Raw genomic sequence first — 25,210 nt, 5'->3', positions numbered from 1 at the left:
GATGGCGGTATGCGAGCCCATCAGACTCCCAGCCTGGTACAACCTTCTGTCCCAGCAACAAGGTCAAACAGTGCATCAGGAACCCAACTCTATGAACCTAGCAGCATGGCTCCTGAAGTCATAGAGTTTGGACATCTCAAATTACCACAGAGGTGTATGGACATTCTAAAAGAGTCCAGGAAACCAAATACAAGGCACTGTTACTTTGACAAGTGGAAAAGATTCGTTATCTGGTGCCAGAGTAAACAAATCAACCCGGTTGATTGCACTCCTTCCAACGTTGTAACATACATGCTCCACCTGCTGGATGCAGGGTTGGTTTTTAACTCTCTGAAAGTACACCTGGCAGCCCTCTCAGCCTACACCACATCCCATAACAAGGTTTCGTGGTGGAAAGTACCAGTGGTTAAAGCCTTCATGGAAGGAGTAAAGAGACTTCACCCTCCTATCTCGAACCCACCGCCAGGATGGGATCTCAATGTGGTGCTATCTAAGCTCATGGGGCCCCCCTTCGAACCCATGCATAAAAGTAGTCTCAAACACCTGACTTATAAAACGGCCTTCTTAGTAGCCATTACCTCCATAAGAAGGGTCAGTGAAATTCAGGCTCTGTCAGTGCAAGATCCTTTCTTTACTATCCACAAGGACAAACTGGTTTTACGCACACACCCTAGATTCTCACCAAAATTCATATCCAAGTTCCATGTAAACCAGTCCATCGAGCTTCCGGCTTTCTTCCAAAACCCACAAAGCTCAGCTGAGGTGAAACTACACACCCTAGATGTGCGTAGGGCGGTCTTATACTATGTAAATAAAACCAGACCGCTAAGGAAAACAGATCAACTGTTTGTCTCCGTAGCTACAGGCAGAGAGGGGGATCGCGTCTCTAAGGGCGCTATCTCAAAGTGGATTATCAACTGTATACAGCTGTGTTACTCTCTTTCTGAAAAAACTCTGCCTTTTACGCCAAGGGCCCACTCTACCAGAGGCATTGGGGCCACTCTGGCTTTCATTGCAAATGTTCCCCTTGACACCATTTGCAAAGCAGCTACTTGGAGCTCTATTCACACTTTTACTCAGCATTACTGCATTGACACTCATTCCAAGGCAGATACACAAGTGGGACAAGCGGTTCTAAGACACCTGTTTGCTCATGACCCTTCTCACATCCCACCTCCTTCTTCTGGTACTGCTCGCTAATCTATGCACAGCATGTGATCTAAGCAGATTCCACAAGCCTCAGAAGGGATACATTACTCACCGTAATCGTATTTCTGATGCTTGTATCTGCTTAGATTCACATGCGACCCACCCTTCCTCCCCTCCGAGAGAAGGCGCATGGTTGCTTGTAGTCTTACCTTTCTGTCTATCTGCTTGGACTATCTGTACTCACGCTACTCCTCATGCTACCTCATGTCAGGAAAAACACAATCTGGGGATCCTAGACGCGTGAGGGATCATGGGTACAGGGGACGTCACACTAGGGATAGTATTACTGGCACGCCCTGTGTCGACGCCCATTTTTCGACTTCGAAAAACAAACTGTAATACTCTGCAGCTTCCACTAGATGTCGGCCTATGCACAGCATGTGAATCTAAGCAGATACAAGCATCAGAAATACGATTACGGTGAGTAATGTATCATATATATATATATATATATATATATATATATATGGATTGTCCAGCCCGAGGGAGATACATTACTGGAGCGCGTAATTTTTGTGAGATTGTACGTTTTTTTTCGCTTTTTGATGATGCGTCAAAAGAAGTCAAAAACAGTGTGGATATAGTTTGTAGGTATAAATGTACTGGACATCCATACAGGCAAAAGAGATAGATGTGGAAATCATTCATTTTCACAGAAAGAGTGAAGGAAAATCATGATGTGCAACAAAAGGAACTAGTCCCCTTTCTATGCCCATGATGAGAGTTAGACCGATCAGCTGACAATATAAATGGCAACTGACGGCGATCGCATTTATCGTTGACCATCAAGAGGCAGCGTTTCGCGAGAAGCAGGTAAGCAAGGGCAGGTTTTATGTGTGCATTCGAAAGGGTATTGATGTACGTTTTCGTATGTGGATAGAAAGGTTGAGCATTCGCGGAAGATATATATATATATATATATATATATATATATATATATATATATATATATATATATATATATATATATATATAATATAGCTGTAAAAAGTGGTGCCGTGGATCGGGAAGCCATCATTGGTGAAGACTATAGATGTGTAGTCGCAATGTGCAGCATTGCGTGATTCTAAATGCTGCTGTTTTTCCCATTATTGAGTTGCAGAATGTAGAAAAAGAAGAAACCAGTGTCTTTTCTTGAATACTTTTTGAGCATCTAGTATCTAGTCGCGCTTTTGAAGAAGGGCAGACATTTGTGAATTAAAGCAGGATGTATAATTAAACACCGCAATATTTACGAATCTAAATATGGAGTCCATGTGGAGTACGGCATAGACACACAAGGCATGAGTTGGGAAATGTTTTTTCCGGCTTTTTGTGTTAAAAGAAACAGAGAAAGTCATATAATCATTTTACAGGAAATATTTCTGAAGTCGGTATCTATCCTGTGAAGGCCACTGAGTAATCGGAGGAAAAGAAAGGCAAAAGTGGGAGATTCCCCCTTTTTGAGTGAAGGAGACAACCCTAATAAAAAGGTGAGAAGGTATGAAAAGAATGGAAAATTGCTTTTTGGTTCTAAGTAACAAACAGAAATAAGGAATGTTTTTGATATGAGTTTAGGTACAAGTCAGAATGTGCTGATCCCCTAATATAAGAGTTGAACTTATGAAGGCGACTACGTACAAGATTACAAGAAGTCTGTGATTAACATCGGACGTTTGAGACACTTTGAGGGAACGTTTATCCGTTGTGTTTTGAGTAAGTGCATTTGTTTGGTCAAACAGAAAAATAACTATTTTTGAATGCACTTGCAGTATTATACTGCAGATTGTGGATGGCGTCCTTATATGGTGGTTCTTACAAATGACGGATTCCCAGGAGGGCATGTATAGGATTTATCCATGTGAGAGTGGTTTTTCAGTCTCTTAATGATAAGATGGGCATGGATACAACATTATGTGCTATATGTAGACATTTCCTATACAATAATAGTATGTGATGAAAGTAAGAGCTTGACAAAAGAGGAATGATGCAATTTAAGGTTTTTATTTTCATTGTTGTTTTAGGCAATCTGATCCACCCTGCTAGATCGAATGGGACGTTATTGTTGTTCCTGTTTGTCCTGAAGAGGGTTGGTGTACATAGTGGACTTAGTTAAATCTAGCTAATACAACCCAAAACATGTGTCGACATACTGCCTAATGGGATGAAGGCGGTTATCCAGATGTGAAGATTGCAGTAAAAGGAACGAATATCAAACAACAATATACTTGAACACTGGAGTGTTGACCTTAATGAATTGGTCATAAGATTTGTTGTGTGCATGGATTTTGTTTTGGTGAAGTGAGATGAATGGTATGTAGGGCTGAGTGTTGTGGATCTTTTGAATGAAAAGTATTAATTGTTTTGTATATTTGATGTATTAGATATGCAATATTAAATATTTTGTACGAAAGAAAAGAATATTGAATCATTTGTGATTATTTATGAAGAAGCAAATGTATAGGTTGTTATCTATGGGTTCACGTCCTGTTTTGTATTATACTTTTTCTAAATGTACACGTTCTGCAGAGTGTTCCCTACCCTGGTGATGTAAGGCAAGGCCATCATTCTAAGGTAGCAGAGCGGTGGTCATCCGTTGATTACACATTTTTCCAACTACTCATTTTACTGTGCAACCTGTATTACCGGTAATTGGCAAAAGAGGTTTATTGATATGATTTCCTTTGAAGCCACACTCAGTTTGTCAGGGGTCACATTCCTTGGTGGATGCTGTTTTAGGGCTCTCTCTTTCCTGATGGTGCATTTTGTTTCACTTCTCTTATGTGTTTGTTTCTCGCAGTGAATGGCACGACGGGAGAAGGCATCTCCCTTACTGTCCAGGAGAGGAAACTGCTTGCAGAGGAGTGGGTGAGACAAGGAAAGGGCAAGTGAGTAGATCAACAACCCAACATGAACACTGGGCGAAGACCACAGCCAATCATTCTTCTCTGAACACTGACTGAAATGGTGTTATGTTATAAAGCCGGTATCCAGTCAATGCCTAGAATACAAAGCATTGAATGACAAAAGCATCGAAAAAAATGCATCAAATGCATGTTTTTCAAAGGTAAAGGGTTAATTTTAATTGTAGTGGGTTTTAAGGTGGTAAAAAAACAGAATGGGTGCCCCCATTAAAAACGAAAAAAATACATTCGATGCTTTTTTTTCGTTGCTTTTTCTTAGATGCTTTGTCATTCAACGCCATCACTACAAACCTATAAAGCCACCTGCTGAATGCATGCCCAAGAGAGTCTGCTTCTTTAGGCTAATTTGGAGCGGCCTTTAGCGTTCTGGACTTTGACAACACCCCAACGCCCCACCTGGCATGATCAATTGGGGGTGTAAAATACCCGCCTAAGCCTCCTCTCCTACCCACTCCCAATGTGCTCGTGGTGACTTAAATCCTGCCCCTTTACTCCCCTGCAATTACTCCGAACCCTTGCACACACTCGCTCAATCCTCTGTCCCCTCACACACTGTTCCCCACGGTGTGGGGTTGGCTTTAGCAATGGTCTTTGGTGTTCAATCTTTTTGACACTTTCATAAAAGTAAGCAGACAAACTGAATACCCAGCATTCACTGCTACAAGCCTGCTGTTCTGAGCAGCCAGAGTACTGTGCAACCATCGTCCATCGCTCTGTTTGCCCTGTAGCCGCAAGCACCCGCAGTACACCAACACAGATTGTAAAGGTCAGAATACTTTTAAAAAAAGAAAGCCTGCCTTTCTTCCTGCAACACCGCCCACAGTACTTCTCCCACGTGGAGTCTGCTTCTGTGTTTACATCTCCGTAATCAATGCTGGAAATTAACTTTATCTGAGAAAAGCAGTGTTTCACGAAGAAAGGCACCTTTCTTTGTTACATTTTATACAGTCTGTATCTCTATCTTTCTCTCTTGTCACCTCCACCATTGCCCCAATCATGGGAACATTTTCTTTTGGCTGCCCCGTTTGGCTGCTTCAGCTGTCTAATGTATGATAATGGAGATATAACCATTCAAGGAGGGCCAACAGCATCAATAACGGTACCGTTGGGTCCCTCCTTAGGGGCCCTCCCTTCGCTCGTGACGCTAGCTACAGCAGGTGGGCGATTACCAACATAACTCATGAACACCTTTTTTTCCTTTCAAGTCCTGCTTTCCTTTATCCACTAGAGACTCCTTCAGTCAGACTATGCAATAAAGTTGATAGTTTGTTTCTAAAGTGGCAACCGTTTTCTCCAACATCAAACCCCCCGAACAATGCCTGATAGAGCTTTCCCTGAGGATTTTGCTCAACTCCAAAGTTGTTCCTGCTGGACTGCGGCTTGACATACTGAAACTCGCCTCAGCAGTAGCGACCATGCATGCTATTCAATGGACATGTCAACCAAACCCTATTAATAATTAATCTGCCATACAATACCTTTTTTTGCTATTCTCTGAAATGACTCACCAGACGGACACTGTTCTCTATGAACTCAAACCTCCGGTATTTTTTTCTGTCTTATGATAAGACTGTGCTCTAATTATCTGGACCCTGCAGGTTACTACCACATTTTGAATCTTCCCATTTTAGCTAAAATCCTGGTGACTGAACAGCTTCTAGATAGGACCATCTGCTGGCTGGTCTCCAACCAAATAATATGAGTGTTCCTGGGCCCATTGGATGAACCATAGGGAAAGGTGTACAGATGCCATAGAATTGCCTGTATTTGTCATGAAACTTTTGCAGCCTTTTTGTATGTTGACCCCTCGGCTCGCCTGCAACATATCCAGCAATTAGCATGAAATGAATTGCTTTGAAGCTGTTCAAGTGTTTCCTTAGGAACCGCATCCAAAAAATGCACTTTTCGTACCCCCTAGTTTGCCAAGGTGTATTGTGGGGGCCCCAAGGGCTAGTTACTTCCCCCTCCCCCGCTTCCTTTTGATATCTTCCCTCCTTTGGTTTCCACTTTCATACATATGCAGGCAATACCAGATTTGTATTGTATTGTGAACACACTGCTAATAATCTTTGTAGGTAACAGTCTGGCTTAAACATCTACATTTGGAATAACTGTCTCAAGATGAATGCTTGTAAATTGTCAAAGAGATTGTTTCAGGAGAGAATACAAAGCTCTAAGAGCCTGGTATCTGGCAGACAGCCCAGTGCTTGTTTTGATCGTCAGCAATCCATGCCTCCTCCTAGGTGACCTGCTGACTTAAATCTCACAAGTCGCCTCATTAGCTGAATCATGTTTTCCTCCACTTCAAGAACCCGAGGAAAATATTCATTTATCCTCCTATTCACTGAAAGTCTCTTTAGTAAACTGAACCATCTTACCCCCTCTGGATCAAGTCAATTGCCTTAACCTCTGTAAGCTTCAATTTTTGATTAGGTAATCGCAGAACATTCATTACACTTCATTGCTCCTAGAAATCTGTCTGGAGTTTGATAGAGAGATTGTGTCTTCCTCTGTTCCTAAGGCTCTTCGTTGACTGAGTCATAGAGAATTTCCATCATGTAAAGTCCCTCCCTGGCACGGTTCCCAGTTTTACACATCCGCCTTTTGCCACTTTATCCCTTTGGGGGTGGGGGGGCATTATGGGTTTGCCGGTAATTTCGATGAGATACCAGCAAACTGCCCCAACAATTTCCTCTGCCTCAGCTTTAGGGGGTACGAAAAGTGCATTTTTTGGATGCGGTTCCTAAGGAAACACTTGAACAGCTTCATTTCATGCTAATTGATGGATATGTTGCAGGCGAGCCGAGGGGTCAACATACAAAAATGCTGCATGACAAATACAGGCAATTCTATGGCATCTATACACCTTTCCCTACGGTTCATCCAATGGGCCCAGGAATTTCAGGTGTTATTACCAGAATATCTGTACACTGGTGTTATTACCAGGACATCTGTACACCTTTCCCTAAGGTTCATCCAATGGGCCCAGGAATTTCAGGTTATTACCAGGATATTTCAGGTGGCGGAAATGCTGATAAATCCCCATTCCATGGAGTGCCAGAGGATTGCATGGAGGTAATTGTGGAATTCTTTTGCCGGCGGGGGCCTGAGTTACTTGCAGTTCGGGCCTGGAAGTAAGTCACTGCCCCCACCCGCAAACTTGTGTTTTGCTGCTGGTCCGGAAAAATTGCTGGTGCCGAAATTAGTGGCAATTTTTCCAGACTGGCAAAATTGTAATGAGGCCCTTTGTCCTGGATATAGTCAAATAGATAGCTTTAACAGCCAAGCCGCAGAAAGCAGCAGATCATGCTCATCTCACCATGTCAATTTGTGGAATGTACTTCCACTTTCAGTACTAGCTACTCTTTAGTTCCCTCTTGAACTGTCTCTGAACAGCAAGAAACCCCTGAGTCATGAATGTAAACATTATACAGCACCATATCACTGATTGTGTGTCCCCTGCATCCCCCACCTACCACAACCTTCACTTCAGTGTGTTAATGGTATTTCTCTCCTTTTGTGTGCAGGATGGATCAGGTGATAGTTCATGTGGGCTCATCATCATTGAAAGAAGCTCAGGAAATGGTAGGTGGCCTGCCAGTCAGTTCCTTTTACTCTTTACAGTGGTTGCTTTCAAAGGTCATTTCCATCGGTCCAGGATATATGGGCATGCTTCTATTCTCTTTCCAGGCTCAGATTCCAAGCCAGTATGACCTACTCTCTTTAGCTTAGCTTTCAGGTACTGCATCGGGTTCTCGGGGGCATGCTGCTTTTCCCTTTCAGGTCCAGCATTAGAATGGATGCAAACTCGTGCTTTCCTTTTTCCAATCCGCCAGTCAGAACTTCCATAATGTTGTGGCGTCAAGGCTGTTGTGTTGTGTTGTTTTGTATTTGTATTTCTATTTCGGACTGCAGGAGAGCTGGCGTTTAATGTTGTGTTCAGGGTTTTCATCAGAGCTAGTGCATAATGATTTGTTTCTGTTTAAGGGTCAGCAGAAGAGATGATTCATAATGCTGTGTTTCAGTTTGAGGCTTTGCATCAGAGTTTGTGTACAATGTTGTGTTTCTGGATCTGCCTCAGAGCTGGTGTGTACTGTTTTATTCTGTTTCAGATGCAGCAGAGCTGGTGAGTAAGGTTGCAATTCTCATTTCAGGTCCAACATTGGCACACGTTTTTGGCAGGCTCAGCATAAAAGCCAGTATCACACTCCCTTTCTTTTAGAAGATGCACGTCTGAACTGGTGCATGCTTCAGCTTTACTCTTTCTAGGCTCAGTATCATAGCCACTGTGTCATGGTGTTTTTTTTGTTTTTCAGGCTCGGCATGCAGCAAGCATTAAAGCTGATGCCATCTGTGCCATAAGTCCTTCTTTCCTGAAACCTCCCAATGTGGGTAAGCATCAACTAAAGGCAATAATGATGTGGTTTAGAAAAGGCAGGACATTGTTGTATATTTGGAAACACTGATTAGGTAGAAGTTACCTGTACTGAGATTTCGTTGTTCTCTTACCAATGAATCCTTTTAAAAGTGGTAAAGTTGTCGGAACAGAACACGTTAAATATCCAAGACCAATGTGGTTTAGTTGGGTTTGGCTGGAAGGACTGCTGTGACGATTCTCTGCCAATGTAGGACTGAAGTCAATTGATATATTAAAGTGAAAAGGAAGCTTTAGCCTGCCTTTGGTATGCATAAGGTCACTTCTCCTTACTTCAGTGATAGACCCTCCAGATCATACATTGACCCTAGACTTCTGGAAGGGGGGTTTCCTCTTCTATCTTAGTCGCTCTGGGTGGTTATCCTCTGTATAGAAGAGACAACCCCTTGTCCTAAAGAGCAAAACATTTTCTTTCTCAAGGAACGTATTGCACATGGGGTTTTTGCCAATTGTCAATCTTTTTCAGATGTATTGTCAATACACTTTCAAATGTATTTGGCAAATTACATGAGCAAAACGAATGAATTTTTACCAAGATGTCAATTCCACTCATGTTGTGGAGTATTGCCATGATCTTAGGAATACCGCTAGTATACAAGACAAATACATTATACAGCTTCTGGGAAGTTTGCATAGCAATGTGTGATCAGTAGTACATTGAGCAAATAATGCATCTTCTGCTATTTTCTCGCTTGCGCATGGTGGTAAAATTCTCGTATGTGTGCAATCAGTGCAAGCCACAATATTGGGAAATGTGGGCAGTTCGTAAAACACATTTGTTTTTTAAATTTCCATCAACATCATTTGTGTCAATCCCTATGTGTTCCCTCATGCCAGTTAGTGTTTCCTCAATCGCCTCTGCAAGTATTGTGCAAAAGGTTAGCTGTAAAAATTCAACAGCCAAAGCAGCTGTCGCCTGAAATGATCTTATAGCACAAAAATGAATCGTGGACAGGTACGTAATGAGAGGAGAAACTGCTATGGTAATTCTGAGGTAGTGTTCTAATTTTGTTTGAATATGACCAGGGTTGTCATTTGGGGGTTGTTAATGGTCGCTGCTGCGACCCCTGTGTTCTCCCCTTGCGACTCCTACGACCTATATGGAAAACAAAGGAAGCTCAGAGCTTCAATTTTTGCGTCAGTTTTTTTCAATGAAGGTGGCTTCCTCGGCTGCCGTCGGGTGCAACTGGGTCCCGTGATTTCAAGAGTTCTGTAACTTTTCAGTGGATGCTTAGCAGCCACAAAAAGTTAGAGCTCTTGAAAGCATAGTGGGGGGCAAACCTGTTCCCATGGCGCGCTGGCACAGGCCCACTGGCTACCCTGGAGTACGTTGCCTCTGGTGAGAGGATTGGAAGCATGCAGGAATGGCAAAGGTAAACGGGTTAGGTGGCTTGCTGAGATATAAATGTTAACATCAACCTAGGGTGCGTGGCCTGGGGGAGACTGGGGTGGGGACTACTGCAACGAGGGTTGGACAACCACTTTGGATGTACACATTGGAATATGGAAGCGACAAGTCTAGCTTTGTGTCCACATGTTTCATGCAAGTCTGCATAATAGCGCACACGTTTTGTTCACTAAGCACTATGATGAAAAAATACTGATACAACATATCCACAGGACCCTCGCAATGTGTATTTCATAGATAAATGAACAAAGAGACAGACTAAAACCAAAGCAAGGGGGTTAAAACTGTCATTCATAGTAAGTGTCTGAGGAGTCCCCGAGAACGCCCCTGCCATGAATCAAAGGCAGAGGCATAGGCAGGGTTGTTTAAAGATCCAGCCCTAGAGCCTTCTAGTGCAATTTACTATCAATTAAACTACTCGTCAAAAGCACAGCTGCTGAAAATATGTATATCTGGACATATGGATGTTCACATAATTTTATAGGATCATAGTTTCAAACATTCTGCCCAGGCAGTGAAATTATGTTAGCAGAATTCTGTATATTGTATATATCGCTCTCAACCGCTCACTGTCAACGCCGACCCTTTGCATTTTGGGACGCCCTTTTAGTAGCATAAACACTGTACACATAATGTTAAAGGATATTTGTACCGTGCACTATCGGCACCGGAGTGGTCCCCTGGCATTATGGCGGCTCTGAAAAAGGGAGAGGGGAGGTTGAGTTGGTGGGAATGAGCTGGAAAAGTGCAAGAAAGCAGTGATGTGCTGTTGGCAGCCTCACCCCGGTGGGTCCGTTAGCTGGGCTTGGGGTGGTTTACAGTAGGTAGTCGTCGTGTTCTGTTGTGCAAGTCTATGTGCAGTTTGTTTTGTTGTTGCAGTGTGGTGAAGTTTGTGCGGTTTGCTGCGTTTAAGGCTTGTGATTGTGTTTGGTTAGAGTTTGAGAGATGTATGCAGACGGATGAAATTGTTAGTGTATTGGTTAGTGGGCAACATTCACTATTGCATCAAAGTGTGGCACATGCTAACATTCACAACTCTATCCAGATGTGACGCATGCCAACACTCACAATTCTATCTAGAACATCACACACTTATCGTATAATTGGTTACTGCAGAAAGAGCAGACATTTTGAAACCACATAATTTGCTATCAAAATGTGGACATGGATTATAGGATTTTTCAAGCAACTGAAAATCAATTCTTTTTACATGTGGTATATAAAATGCATAATATATTTCCCCATATATTATGGTTCTCCAATGGCATCTTTGGGTTCTTCGGCTACTTACAATCCTATTGCCCTCCTGTCTGAAGCTTTCGGTAATTTTATGTCTGCAATGTATCGTCAACCATTGTGTATCACGTTATACATATGATATATATGGATTTACTACAACAGGCTGCATAATGGAGAATAAGAGGCTGACAAGGTGGCTGTCGCATTGCTCTTTTTGACAATTCTTGGCACATTAGTGACTGCCACCTGGTGGTGTTTGTACGTAAAGCTTTGGAGGAATTCAAATGATTGTGTGGATTCAGGTAGGTTTGTCACCAATACACAATGTATTAGGGTGATTCTGTTATGGCAACACAGTTAAACAAAACACACGCACACAATCTTTCTGTCTCGCAAGCACACACACTGACTGGGGTGCCCATTGTGACATTTGCACTATATTTGCCCCTAGAAGGTCTATTCAGATGTTTTCCCTGTGATTATTGTTCACTGCTCCTTGCAGTCTTGGATAACTACAACAGTATAAGGGCTGACAGAACTGACGCTAGAGCCGGAGGCATAGCCATCATTGTAAAGTCCAATCTAGCCATGAGAATAGACCCTTCCCCAGTCATCAAATCCTGTGAACTTCTCACAATCAAACTACCCACCTCCAATGCCAGTACTTTAACAGTCCATCTAATCTACAGACCTCCTGGACTCATTGGCTCCTTTGAAGAGGACATTTCCACTATCTTATCCGAGAACACAAAGTCTGGTCCCAAATACTTCTACTTGGGGATATCAACCTAGGCTTCAAAGATCCTAATTATCCATTTGCTCTAGCGGTCGCTAATATACTTACTGAATTTGGCTTCACGCAAAGAGTGACTCAGGCTACTCACGACAAAGGCAGAATTTTAGATTGAGTGGCAGACCTTAATAGTGTAGTATCGATCACCTATATCACGGCACAAACCTGGACTGACCACTTCCTTCTCCTTCACAGCCAACTCCCCCACTACCAAGACCAACCTAATAGCTCCCCCCCCCTCCTCACTAGAAACAAAAGAAAATCACAGCAGACAAGATCAAACCATTCATAATCCCTGACCTTAACGGGCTGCCGGATTCCTCTGACCCAGACACTCTAGTAAATGCCTATAATGCCTTATGACCAAAGCACTAGACGTAGTAGCACCACTCAAACTGTGTAAAAGTAAACCAAGAGCTCACCTGAACTCTTGGTTCATGCCTCATATAAAATCCCTGAGAGCTGGAAAAAGGAAGCTAGAAGTCTTATGGAGACATCTACCTACAGAGGAAAACCAAACAAATCTGGTCAACTGCACTGCTCTCTATAAACAAGAAATAATATGAACTAAACAGGAGACTTACAATGAGGGGATTCAAAAAGCCAGCTCAAAGGAACTCTTTACCATCCAAAGAGAATTGGAAGCTCCCATACCGCAGACAGACGACTGCTTAAAAGACAAACTGTGGTGTACCAACATCCAGAATGCCTTAACTAACAAAATCTCCTTCCTCCAGAAAAAGTTTGCGGACAAAAAAGCAAATCTACCCACTATAGCTAATCACGTTGCCCCACCGGTTCCGTCCACTAAACTTCCTCAAAGATTTCGATTCTCACACGTTTCTATCCTTGAGGTTGAAAAAACTATTATCTCCCTTAAAACATCAAGGTGTCGGGGAGATAGCTGCCCAGCCCAGAAAATTAAGGATGCCGCTAGTGACTTAGCTCCCTTTATCTCTAAATTAATTAATCATTCTCATTAGGGATTGTCCCTAGCACTAGACAAGGTGGCCTATATTCAGATACAGGAGTATCTGGAGACTAACCATCTACTAGGAGTCCGCCAATCTGGCTTTAGGCCACAACATGGCACGGAAACGGCTCTAATAGATTAAAAAACCCAGATTGATGCACTTATGGATAACGGAAAAATGGCCTTGCTACTTCTCCTTGATATTTCGGCCGCTTCTGATCTGGCAGACCATAAAGTATTGTGCCAACACCTCACCTCTGCTGCTCACTTTTCACCTAAGGCCATCATGTGGATCACATCCTTCTTGAACAATAGGAACATGAGTCTTCTCTTCCACAGACGCCGGCGACCATATCCCAATCACGTTGTGTCTCACCAAAAATGTACAATAGCTTCCCAAAGCCATTGTTCACGACTTGGACCATCTGGGTGTCACCTACACTAACTATGCAGATGACACCCAGATCCTCATACCTCTGACGGGTGATTACGGTAAGGACATGGCTTTAGTGAACAAAATGTACTTAATCACTCGGGCATGGATGGCTGCCCACGGCATATGCCTGAATGACGACAAAACAGAACTCTTAATACTTGGCAAGGTAGCCAACTTGAGCAATCTCAACCCAAATTATTCCTCCTTCAATATTGACGTAAATATTATCAAAGTGGTAAAAGAGGTCAAAACACTAGGCGTTTACCTTGCCCCAACACTCACACTAAATAAACAAGTGAATGTTATGGTTTCATCCACAGCATATACTTGCAAGTTGATCAGGGCCTGAAAACCCTTTCTCTCCAAAGAATGTTGTGTGATCTTAGCCAGAGCCCTTATATTGTCCAAGTTGGAGTACTGCAATGCTCTGTACTTAGGAGCAAGTAAGTGCATTGTTAAGAAAGTCAACATTTTACAAAATAATGATTTCAGATCGGCATGCAGTATTCCTAGGAGAGAGTACATTTCGAAAGTAAGGAGACAGAATAAATTGCTCTCGATTAATGACAAAATTACGCTCAAAACTGTCTCCCTCACCCACACATGCCATAATGGTTCTGCTCCACGCTACCTCTCAGAAAAAACTGTCATGAAATCCTCCTCACACCAGACTAGGACAACTAATTCATTCTGTTTGGTTGTCCCCAGATTCAAACTAAAAAAGGTGGCGGGAAGTAGTTTCCTGGTCATGGCGGCGCAGCTCTGGAACGCCCTCCCTCCAGCATTGAGAGAGGACCAACCCTTCCTGTATTTTAGGCATAACACCATAAACTGGCTAGTGTCCAAGGACACTTGACTTATCTATGACCTATCACTTGTACCTGTTTCACTGACACTGATACCTTAGCCAATGACCCATATGATATAATTCTGCTGTTACACTGCTCTATCTACTGTATTTCTATGTACTTACCATCTGTTCTTAGGTATACCCAAATTATAGCCCTTGTAACTCTTTCAACTGTAATAATGTAACCTAAGCCTAATGTATACTTGTATTCCTATGCAAATGCGCCCAGATACCCTCGAGTTCGGCATGCAATACAAATAAACAAACAAAAACAAACTTGGTGGTGGTGCACAGTGATGTTTGATCCTTTCTGATGTGTGTTCTGTGTCTAAAGGGAGCCTATAGAGGGGTCAATTGTGATGCTGTGTACCTCTTGGTGTAACGGGGTCTACTATCATATTTCTAGCAAGAGCCGATCCATTGTGGGGGTGCCTTGTAATATTGAATGTACTTTTGCCATCTCCTCTGTCTGTCCACCACACAAACCCCTCAGTATTCTACTTTTCAGCTAGACATATTGAGTAAGTAACTCACAAAAAACAGGTCAATACTCCGCCCACCACCTAAATACACACACCAGTTCTGGGTAACACTATCAACTTGTGCAAAACAGTCCATAGTCCTCCAGGAGCACACCAATCCTCTTCTGGGTACAGACACGACGCACCTCAAGCGTCCTTACCACAAATCACAAGACCGGTCATTTCTGAACTGGACTCAATGGAACAGCAACGCAGTTTGGATTGTTTGTTGTTACTGGAAAATATCCCTGAAGTGCTATGTTGCCTTCAAAGGCACTCTATACTAATCATGGATAGATCAACCCTGGGCCCTTCCCCCTTCGGAAGTGCTCTACGCTGTGCATAATAGGCAGATAATGAGTGTTCCCCAGCTATTCAGTAGCGCCCCCTACTGTTCATATAAGGCAAGACTTCAGTGCTTCTTCCCCTTCTGAGGCCTTATATACTGTCCATGGATGCAGAACCTCCTATTGTACATAGGAGGCAGAACCCCAGTCCTGCTCCCTTTCATTTCATGCAACAGCCGCATGTATTTTCTTCCCGCTGCACGGCATCTTTTGGCCTTGGATGTCTGCTTGCATTCACAGTAATTTGGTAATGTGGGCCTATATACACGGGTATTAACACTACATATGGTGATCCATTCTTGTATGAAATGTATATCATATTACAGTGATATCGTAACCATATTTTTCTTAGTGTACTGGGGAAAAATGCTATGTGATGCCACTTCCTGTTTAGTCAAGGGGTGAAAGGTCATGTGACATCACTTTTTGTGTTGTCACCAGAGTTCAAGGATTGTATGATGTCACTTCCGCTACCCCTGGCATTTTGGGAAAATGACATCCCTGAATATGACCTAAAGCATCCAATATCGTATTTCAATCAAGTTGAGAAACATTCCAAATCTGTTCAAGGTTCATATCTATAGGAAGTGCTGTGAAGACTCTCCTCCAATGAATCCCTACCCCAGACCAGGGGGGACACCTGAGGGTGAGCATCCTGAATAATAGACCACACGAGGACTCAAAGGTGTAAGTACTTCCGCAGGTGTGGTTTTCCGGATTCGATTGCCAAGGACTCGCACCATGGGCCAACAACGATCCTAGCGACCCAGAAAAGCCACAAAGGCTCTACCCAGGACCTCTACCCTCAAGCCTGCGTCAGAGATTTCGGCGTGGAAGACCGACGAACAAAAGAAAACAGCAGCAAACATTCCCAGCATGAAGGCAACGGCTGGAGGCACCCTCAGACATCCCAAGCTGACGATCTGGTGGAGCGATGAAGTCTCAGCACCCCTCCTGACTCTAGAAGTGGCCCAGTGCCAAGTGAATGATCCTGGCTCAGCCCAGCAGATGTGGGGAGACTTCAGGAAGCCTGGACTGTACCTCTAGTGGCCAAAAACACAAACCAGAACAAGAATTGCCAAGTGAGAGTTTTAACAGTGGCAAACACGTCAGGGTGCTCTTTCAGCAGTTCAGCAGCCCTGCCACCTCCACGTTACAGGTACAAGAAACAGGAGAAGAGAAGCAGGGGCAGGAAAGAGCCTAAATATCCGTGCACAAGTGGGCTGACCAAAGGCCAGGCAGCCAATTACTAAAAGGGCCGGAGGCAAAGGGTCAGATGTCCAACTGTTAGGAGTGCTTATGTTATACTTGCATCATGTAAATGGGTTCTGGTCACTCTATTCTGTTTATGTATTACTTAGTTTTATTTTTTGAACTATTTTTATTCTTTGAAACCTGTACAAAACATTTCACACATTGTTAATAATCAATCCTCACACATTTTGCACCAAAAGAACTCCCTGTCCCTCCCCCCAACTCCCACCCAAACTCAGCCTACACTGCACGTTTAAATTCCTGCTTATTCCATGCCTTCGTTTCACATATCTACGGTAGTTTCCTGTGCAGGGATCACATCTGTTTCTTGTGTTTTACATTCAGAGGTTGCCAGACTTGCTATGAGTAATATCCATGACTCGACCCCTCTCCCGCCCTGTTCTTCTTCTATACTGGATGCTTCTTGCCACACAGTGGTTTCTGCATTAGCCCATTTCAAAAAGTCCCTCCGCCACACGTCACCGGTCTTGCTTTGGCTTTCCACCCCATTGCTATTCTTCGTGTTGCCAGGATATACGCTAGGTCCTTAAGTTTATTTACATGCGGAGCACGTTTGGGTCTAGGGAATCCCCCCAGTAGACAAGCCTTGGGAGACGCCACATCCAGAGTGATCTCTGCGTTCGCCAACAATTGTGACACCTCTTTCCAAAACCAGCCAATCTCCACACACGTCCAAAACATATGCACAAGATATGCACCTTCCTCGCCACATTTCGGGCATGACTGAACCGTTGCTCTGCCGGGCTTAGCTATCTCGCTTGGTGTTAGGTATGCCCTATATGTCACATATAGTTGAATTTGTTGTAATCTTGTATTCCTTGATACTCTTTTGTGGTACACTTTCACTTTATTCCACTCCTCGTCCTACAATGGTTCCCCCAGGTCTGTTTCCCATTGACGTCTAATCTGATCTATCTCTTCGCCCACCTTGGACATTAGTAGCTCATATATACGTGACACTTCATGTCCACCTTCCGATATGTCATAAAATGATTCAATGGCTTCATCAGACTGCAAGGGCATTACAGAGTCCGGCCACCTCTGTCTCAAACTACTCAAGTCTGGCATGTGTAATGTACTGCCCATCATGTATTTTGGTATCTCTTACCAGCTCCTCGAATCCCTGGGGTAACCCATCCTTAAGTACATCCCCTTCTGTAGCCAACCCCACGGTTTCCCAGCTCCTCTGCATGTTCTTCCTGACCTGCTTGACTCCTCCTAGCACTACTAGTGGTATCTGCGGCGAGTAGTGCTGCACTTCCTAGTAGTTTCTTGTTTTGCGCCAGGTATTACACCCGAGGTGCAACAGTAGGCTTTCACTGGTTTTGTATGAATCTGGTAGCCATGTAACTTCCTTCAAAAAGAACGAGCGCTTGCCGTTCCCAGCAGCCTCAAATCTGATGTCCGCTCGTCTGACAACCACTTGGCCACATATTGTAACTGGCTAGCCATAAAGTATGTCTCAAAATTGGGTTCATATAAATTCTGGAGCTTCCAGAGTGCAACTCTATATCTGGAGCTATGCCATATGAGGCTCCTTCATATGGTATGCAATCTATTAAAAAAAAACATTCGGTATTGTGTACGGGACATTGGTAAAGTAATGTAAGAGTCTAGGCAGTACCACAATCTTCAGCAATGCTGCTCGCACCATCATGGACAGTGGCAGCTTCGCCCAGAATTACCTACTATTCTCGGCTTTGCCTACTGCCTTAACCCTATTCTTCATATGTTCTACCTTGAGATCATGATATATAGCTACTCCGAGTCCTAAGTACCTGAATGTTACTAGCTCCCACTTAATCGGCAACACTGGTAATCTCTGAGTGGTCCTCCTTTTGTTTTCTCCTAGGCGGTACAGACACGACTTCTGGTGGTTCACCGTTATTTGTGACACTAGGGCATATCGTTCCAACACTTCCCAGACATACTGTAGATTTTCTTCTGGATATTGAAGGTACAGAAGCAGGTCGTCTGCATACAAAGAGATCAAATGTTGCCCGTCTGGTGTGGTTATACCTACCTCCCCGAACTCCGTTCTCAAGTAGACCGCTAACAGTTCAAATGCCAATATAAAGAGCATTGGGGACCACGTACACCCTTGTCCCTTATCTCGTACCTTTACTCAGTTGCCACTGCTCGGAAAATGTGGAGCCCGTCTTGACTCTCGCCATCGGAGCATTGTACAACAGTTTCCCCCACCTTATGTATACGGGTCCCATACCAAAGCCCTCCAGCACCGCTAGCAACCAGGGCCATTTCACTAAGTCAAAGGCTTTAACTGCATCGAGCGATACCACTGCTGCTTCTTGTGTTCCTCTATGTGTGTGATCTATAATGTGGTGTAGTCTTCTTAGATTGTTAGTAATGTTCCTATGTGGGACATAGCCTGTCTCATCCGAATGTACAAGTTTACCTATCACAGGCCTCAACCTCATTGCCATCACTGCAGTGAGAATCTTCCCATTCTGGTTCAGTAAGGACAGCGGCCTGTATGACCCACCTTCAGTCTCCGGTTTATTAGGTTTAAGGAGAGGGATGATTGACTCCTTCAACAATCCCGGTAACATACCCCGTTCTAAGGCTTCATTTAGCATTTCCAGCATTGGGGGAAGAATCACTTTTCTGTTTTCCTTATAGTACTCTCTAGGAAGCCCATCCGCCTGGGGACTTTACCAGTAGGCAGTTCGCCAAAAACGTTATCCAATTCCTCAATCGTAATGGGCATCTCTAGCTTATCTCTCTACTCTACGCTTAGCTTGGGGAGATTTCTCTGTCAGCGTTTCTTGTAGGTCTGTTTCCTCCTCTACTGTGTTTATCCTGTATAGGGTCTTGTAGTTTTCAAAAAACACTTATTTACTTCTTCTTGGGTTTCTCTGAACCTTCCATCCCTCACTTGTACTGCCCGGATTGGTTGTCATGCGTTCGCACTTTTATACAACCAAGCAAGCAATCTCCCCGGTTTATCCCCTTCTGCATGTTGGCATTCTTATTTTATCCAGCCTATCCCACAGCTCTCTGCATTCTAGCTGAATACGGGACACTTCTCCCACTTCCTCTAATGTCCCGTTACCAGCCCTCCTTATTGTCTCCAATCTATTCTCTGCTTTTTGTAAGTCCTGTAATATCGCCTCCTGTAGTCCTTTGGATTTAGCCATCGCCGCTCCCCGGCACCACAACCTTAAAAGCCTCCCACAGTGTACCTGCCTAATCTACACTGCCTGTGTTGTTCTTAAAATATTCCCGGACCTCCGTTCTCATATGTTCACAGAACCCAGCATCTTTCAGAGCTTCTACCCTGAGTCTCCAGGTTGGAATCCTAGCTCTGGGAGGTAGTATTTGCCATGTAGTAATCAGGGGGGCATGGTCGGACAGGACTCTTGCTTTATATTCTGCTTGCGTAAACTCGTGTACCAACTCATCTCCAACAAACACGTAATCTAATCTGGTGTATAGGTGTTGTGGGGCAGAGTAGTGCGAATATCCTCGGTCTCGTGGAAACATCACTCTCCATACATCCACCAGTCTCATTGTGCGCAGAAACATATTCAATGCTTTAGCAGCTGGGGTTGGGCAAGAAAATGTACTATCTGACCTATCTTTGGTCAGATCTAGTGTACAATTGAAATCCCCCCCCACCCCCATATCAGCGCACAGTCTCTGTGTGGGCTAATCTTGGAATATAATGTTTTAAAGTAAGCAGTGGTGTCTTGGTTCGGGGCGTATGTGTTTACAATGCATATTTCCTTGTTTTCTACTAGGCCTCTGACAATAGCCATCCTGCCATCTTTGTCTACCTCTATGTGAAGGACCTTGAAGGGGACTTTTGGTGCCACCCAGATCAGTACCCCCCTGGCGTACGCCGAATAAGCTGAACCCACCGTCCTCCCACTCCATTTATGTCTCATCATCTCCTGCTTCTCTTTAGTGAGGTGGGTCTCTTGTTTAAGCGCTATATCTACCTTTTGACATTTTAAGGTATGTCATAATCCTATTCCTCTTTATGTAACTGTTCATTCCCCTGACGTTCCAGGTCACAATTTTGAGATCAGCCATATTTGTCTACGTCCTTGAAATCCTGCTCTTCTCGTTTTCTGTGTGCATTTGTGTTGGCCTTACTCCCCTTAATTACCCCAACTCGCACCCCACCCTCTTCCCCAAACTGTTCCCAACTGTTGCCCAGCTCCATACCTGGATCTCTGGCTACCCCGCATCTCGTCCCTTTCCCATTTTATGGTCGGTATACAGAGCGCTGCAGGAGGATACCGCATTACCTGTATCCTAACTAAACTAACTATTGGGAGGCAACATCGTGTCTCCTAGCGCTGTTCTAAAGAAGCAGCACCTGTGTCTCTTGCATTTTGCTAACAGTATATTGCACAGTTTCTTCACTTCTTAATAATCTATGTGCGCCCGTAATATTGTTTAAACCTATACTAGGTTGTACACTGGTCATCAGGATCGTGCCCCATGTATCAGATCATCCAACAGCCACCGTGCTGTCCGATGGTATGCCATAGAGGAAATAACAAACAAATAAATAAATAAAATACAAATATAGATTCACTTATCCCCTCCGTTCTCCCTCCGGTCATCCGCTCCCGCTTGGCAGTTCATACTGTCCATCCACTTTGTCACATCCTCTGGATTCTCGAAGAAAATCGCTCTGTCTTTATGCAAGAACTTCAGTTTCGCTGGGTACAGCAACATATATTAATGACCACATAGTTTAGACGTTGCTTCTGTACCAGGAAAGTGTAATCCGGGTACGTCGTAATGGTCGCCGACGCCCTGTTTATTGTACCTCCTTTGCGAAAGTGCTCCAGGATCTTCTCTCTATCCTTCGAGTTCAGGATGTTGGCGATGATCGTCAGGGAGGGGCCCCAGGTGGCAGCTTCCTCGTCAAGGCTCTATGCACCCTCTCCACTGTGAACCCTTGTGTGAGCGAACCGCAGCCTATCTCTTGCAGTAGCATGTTTTCAATATAATTAGTCAGGTCCGGACTCTCTTCTCCTTATGGAAGTCCCACAATACGTATATTGTCCCTACGCGCCCGTCCTTCCGCCTCATCCGCTCTGCACTCCAGGTTGCGCACTTGTTGTTTCAATGTGGAGACTTCATTGGTGTTAGCAGTACAACTTGCTGTGTTCGTCTTAACCTCCTTTTCCAGTCCTCCTATGCATTCAGCCAGCGCCCTAACATCTTGTCTTAGGTTGACGTCCACACTGACGGCATCTGTCTTGCACTCCAGGGATGTTTTCAACTCTGCGATGGCAGTATTCATCTTGGGCTCCGCGGAACAAATCCGGCCAAAAGCTCCAGGAGCCTTCTAAGGACACAGAGTCCAGGACCGAGTGAGCAAGGAAAGTCCAACCAGAGATATTCTGCATCAGTGCTGTTTGCGAGGCTGCCGAAGTCCTTCCCGAGTACTGCCACAGCAGCCCACCAGACGTCCTCCATCTTGTCCCCATGACTGAGGCTCAGGAACAAGGGTCTGCTTGGTTGTAGCAAGACGGAATCCAGCTAGATAACTTTTCTTCAAACCAGAGATACTTTTTCAGAGATACTTTTTCAGCTTGGGGTACTTGCCTCCTTGCCTTAAGTCGTACTTTCTCACTTGAGAAGTGCAACTGCTTAACCTTCCGAGTTGATTGCAACTCCCCTTGCACAGGCTTTACTGCTTATATTCCTACAGTGATTTCCTCAATCTGACTTTGTGAAATAGACTTTGTCCAATTGACTTTGGCTGTCCTGGCTCCCTAAAGGCAGCCTTCTAATCTATTGACTTTGGCATTGCTTGTCCCTTCAGAGGTTGTAATTTGTTGAGCACATTTTACTGCTGGGAAAAGCTTACCTAGACTTCATTAGAGGATTCGAACTGTCTTCCTGTTATAAGAAAGTATGTTCTAACCTTTCTATTCCATTAACCCTTCCTTCCTGAAACCCAGATTCTGAAAAGTATATTGGTATTTGTGATAAATGCCATACTATCCTTGTTATTGAAGTCACTTCAGGGTGTAGGACAAATGTGTTAGCATATCCAAAGAGTATTCACCAACTTTGTTGACTTTGTAAAGTGATTCCAAAGTTTGCTTGACTGTTACAAATAATTGCCCTTTTAAAGAATGCTTAACTAAAACTTGTGTAAATAATTATGTATTTATATCTGAATCCTTGAGTGTAAGTGTTACTTGGTTACTTGTATTGACAGATTTCATCTGTACAGCTCTACAGCTCACATGTACCCCTCTTGAGCCTGAGTGCTCAGTTACAATACCAACTTGTGTAGTACAGACCTATACCAAAACGTGGGTTACCTAACACAAAGCAGATAAGTCTTGTTAATGGATATTTGTACCGGGCACTATCGCCACCTGAGTGGTCCCATGGTGCTCTTGCGGATCTGAAAAGGAAAGGGAGTGGGGGGTGAAGTTAGTGGGAACAAATGGGATAAGTGCAAGAGAGCAGTTATGTGCTGTTGGCATCTTCAGCTCGGTCAACACAGTTTGCTGAGCTTGGGGGTGCGTTCCGGTCGGTAGCCGTCGTGTGCTGTTGTGCAAAGCTATGTGTGGTTTCTTTTGTTGTTGCGGTGTAGTGAGGTTTGTTCGGTTTCTTGTGCTTTAGGGATGTGAATGTGTTTGGTTAGAGTTCGAGAGGTGTATGCACAGGGGTGAAATTGTTAGTGGTTTGGTTATTGGCCTCGCTATCTAGAAGTGATGTGTGCTAAATTTTCAAGTTCTTTCTAGATGTGGCACGTGAATATCTCTGCATTTCTATCTAGATCCGGCACTGGCTAATATTCACAATCCTGTCTATATATGACGCATGCCAGTATTCACAATTATATCCAGATGTGGCACTGGCCCACCTTCAAAATCCTGTCTAGATGTGACGCAGGCTAATGTTCACAATTGTATCTAGTTGTTAAGCAGGATAGTGTTAATGTCCTGGTCTGGTCTGTGGGCAGGTACAGTGGCAGGGCTTCTGAAGTTGAGTGATTGCTCTATTCCCCACCCAGGCCATACCTACCTTGATGGTTGCTGCTGGTTGACGGCAGGCCTCTGGCCTCCCCTGCTGACACCTGCAGATAAATCCAGAGCTGCCTCGGTGAGAGGCGCCATTTGCCTTGGGGCCCTTAGCCGCAACGGCTGCACGGGCAGAGGGCTACCCTAGGAAGGTCAGTTATGACTAGGTGGATGTACAAATCAGAGGATGTGGGCGGACTGGGAGGCGGGAGGGGGAAAAGCCAGACACAAACAAATGACTAAACCCCAGGGACTGCTCCCTCTACATGCAGGCCAGCACAGAAAAGCAGGGTCAGAAGCTACAAAAACACAAGAGAAACCCATGACAATAGCACAAATTGGTCAGAAAAACGATTGAAAAAAACCCTCAAACCTCTCCACTACAGTACATGAAATAGGCCAAAAACGGATTACTATCAATCTACAACTACTCACTGAGCATCAACCAGCCCCTAAAGGTACTTCCCAAGTGGTTTCCCTACCAGATGATTCGAGATTGCAGTCTAGAAGGCAAGGGGAAAATGGCTGCACATACAAAGGCAGGAACACACCTGACTATTCCAGCCAATTTCAAGAGGGGAGGGCACAGTGTGATCGCACCAATTCTTACCCAACAGCGCCCTGCCTCCATCGTTTGAGACATTAAAGAACTGCTGCCCTGAAAATCCACCCTCACTGACACCCCGGTGCCGAGATGAGGGGGATAGCGGCAGGTCCGGTGGCAAAGGGAGAGGATTGCATTATTTAAACGCGCAAGTGCCCTCCTTCCATTGGTCTCTACATTCAGGCAACGCTGCCTGTGACGTACTCTCAGGTGCTAGAGCAAATCACCTGAGTGCGTCGGGAGGCATGCAGCCATCTTGGCCTCACTGTTGATCTTCTGAAACCTTGGGAACCATTGGTTTGTGACTTACATCACTCTGCACGGTCCAGCTGAGCTTTGAAGTGCGAATGATTCCTTTCAGTGTGCTGAGGAGAGCGCTCATGATCGTTAGTGTATCAAAGCACTATAGTAATACACAAATAAAACAGACTGCTCAGAACAGTGGATTGTCCCTCAATAGCCTGCTGTTGGAAGGTGTGCTGTTTGCTCTGACTCTGCTCTATAAATAAAATATATCACCACACCAGAGACACTGTTGCCAACTGCTTTATTGGCCATATGTGAAGTCATCACACTAAAACAAATAAAGACACAAGATATTTTTTCTTTACTTTTTCATTTTTATTCTTCACCTCTTTGGAGGTTTGCACGACACCAAAGTTCACCAGCATGGGTTCTGGCATAGATTCACATGCTCATGAATATTCCCTGTCATCAGGCTGGGAATCCTCACTAAAAAGAAAAACAGTTTCACTTTCACTTACAAACTGTATTTCTCCTCTAAACCAATCACTGTTATCTGGGTCATACTGCCCCATCCAATGACAGCCCTCTCCCTATGCTCCTCCTCAGTCTGCCATCTTCCGATTTTTACTGCACGCTTCAGTGTTGGGAGTCCTCGAGTTTGCTCTGCGAGCTAATTTATTGTTTTTCTGTGTTTTTCGCAGGAAAGGGTTCTATTTTTGTTCCAAAAATGGGTGAGCCTGTGTGCTTTTTTCTCCATCTGCAAACAGCGGGGATCCGTTGTCTGAAGTTCAGCGCCCCTCAAGGGTGAAGTTCATCAAAGTTTCCAGAAGGCCATCGGGCCTACATGGCGCCCTCTGACCATGACGGAGGAGAAGAAAGAAGGAAGAACCCCCTTCAAGTCCTGCACCAAGTGCGTTCTTTGAAATGTGTTTGTAGAGGATAAGCA

At 44.2% G+C, this 25,210-nt stretch overlaps 1 protein-coding gene across 3 annotated transcripts in view; it reads left to right on the top strand.

Annotated features, from left to right (window-relative positions):
• Positions 1 to 25,210, top strand: part of NPL (N-acetylneuraminate pyruvate lyase) — a 643,702-nt gene that overhangs the window by 317,374 nt on the left and 301,118 nt on the right. For all 3 annotated transcript variants that reach the window (XM_069641412.1, XM_069641411.1, XM_069641413.1), the window contains 3 exons: positions 3,989 to 4,076; positions 7,640 to 7,697; positions 8,429 to 8,504. In XM_069641412.1, coding sequence (XP_069497513.1) covers positions 3,989 to 4,076; positions 7,640 to 7,697; positions 8,429 to 8,504 — 222 coding nt within the window. The remainder of the gene's footprint in view (positions 1 to 3,988; positions 4,077 to 7,639; positions 7,698 to 8,428; positions 8,505 to 25,210) is intronic.

Source organism: Ambystoma mexicanum, chromosome 1q (genome assembly GCF_040938575.1).
Source record: "Ambystoma mexicanum isolate Mex_15411 chromosome 1q, UKY_AmexF1_1, whole genome shotgun sequence".
NCBI classification, from domain to species: Eukaryota; Metazoa; Chordata; class Amphibia; order Caudata; family Ambystomatidae; genus Ambystoma; species Ambystoma mexicanum.
The sequence above is the reverse complement of the archived record's forward strand: the minus strand, read 5'-3'. Positions and strand labels throughout refer to the sequence as shown.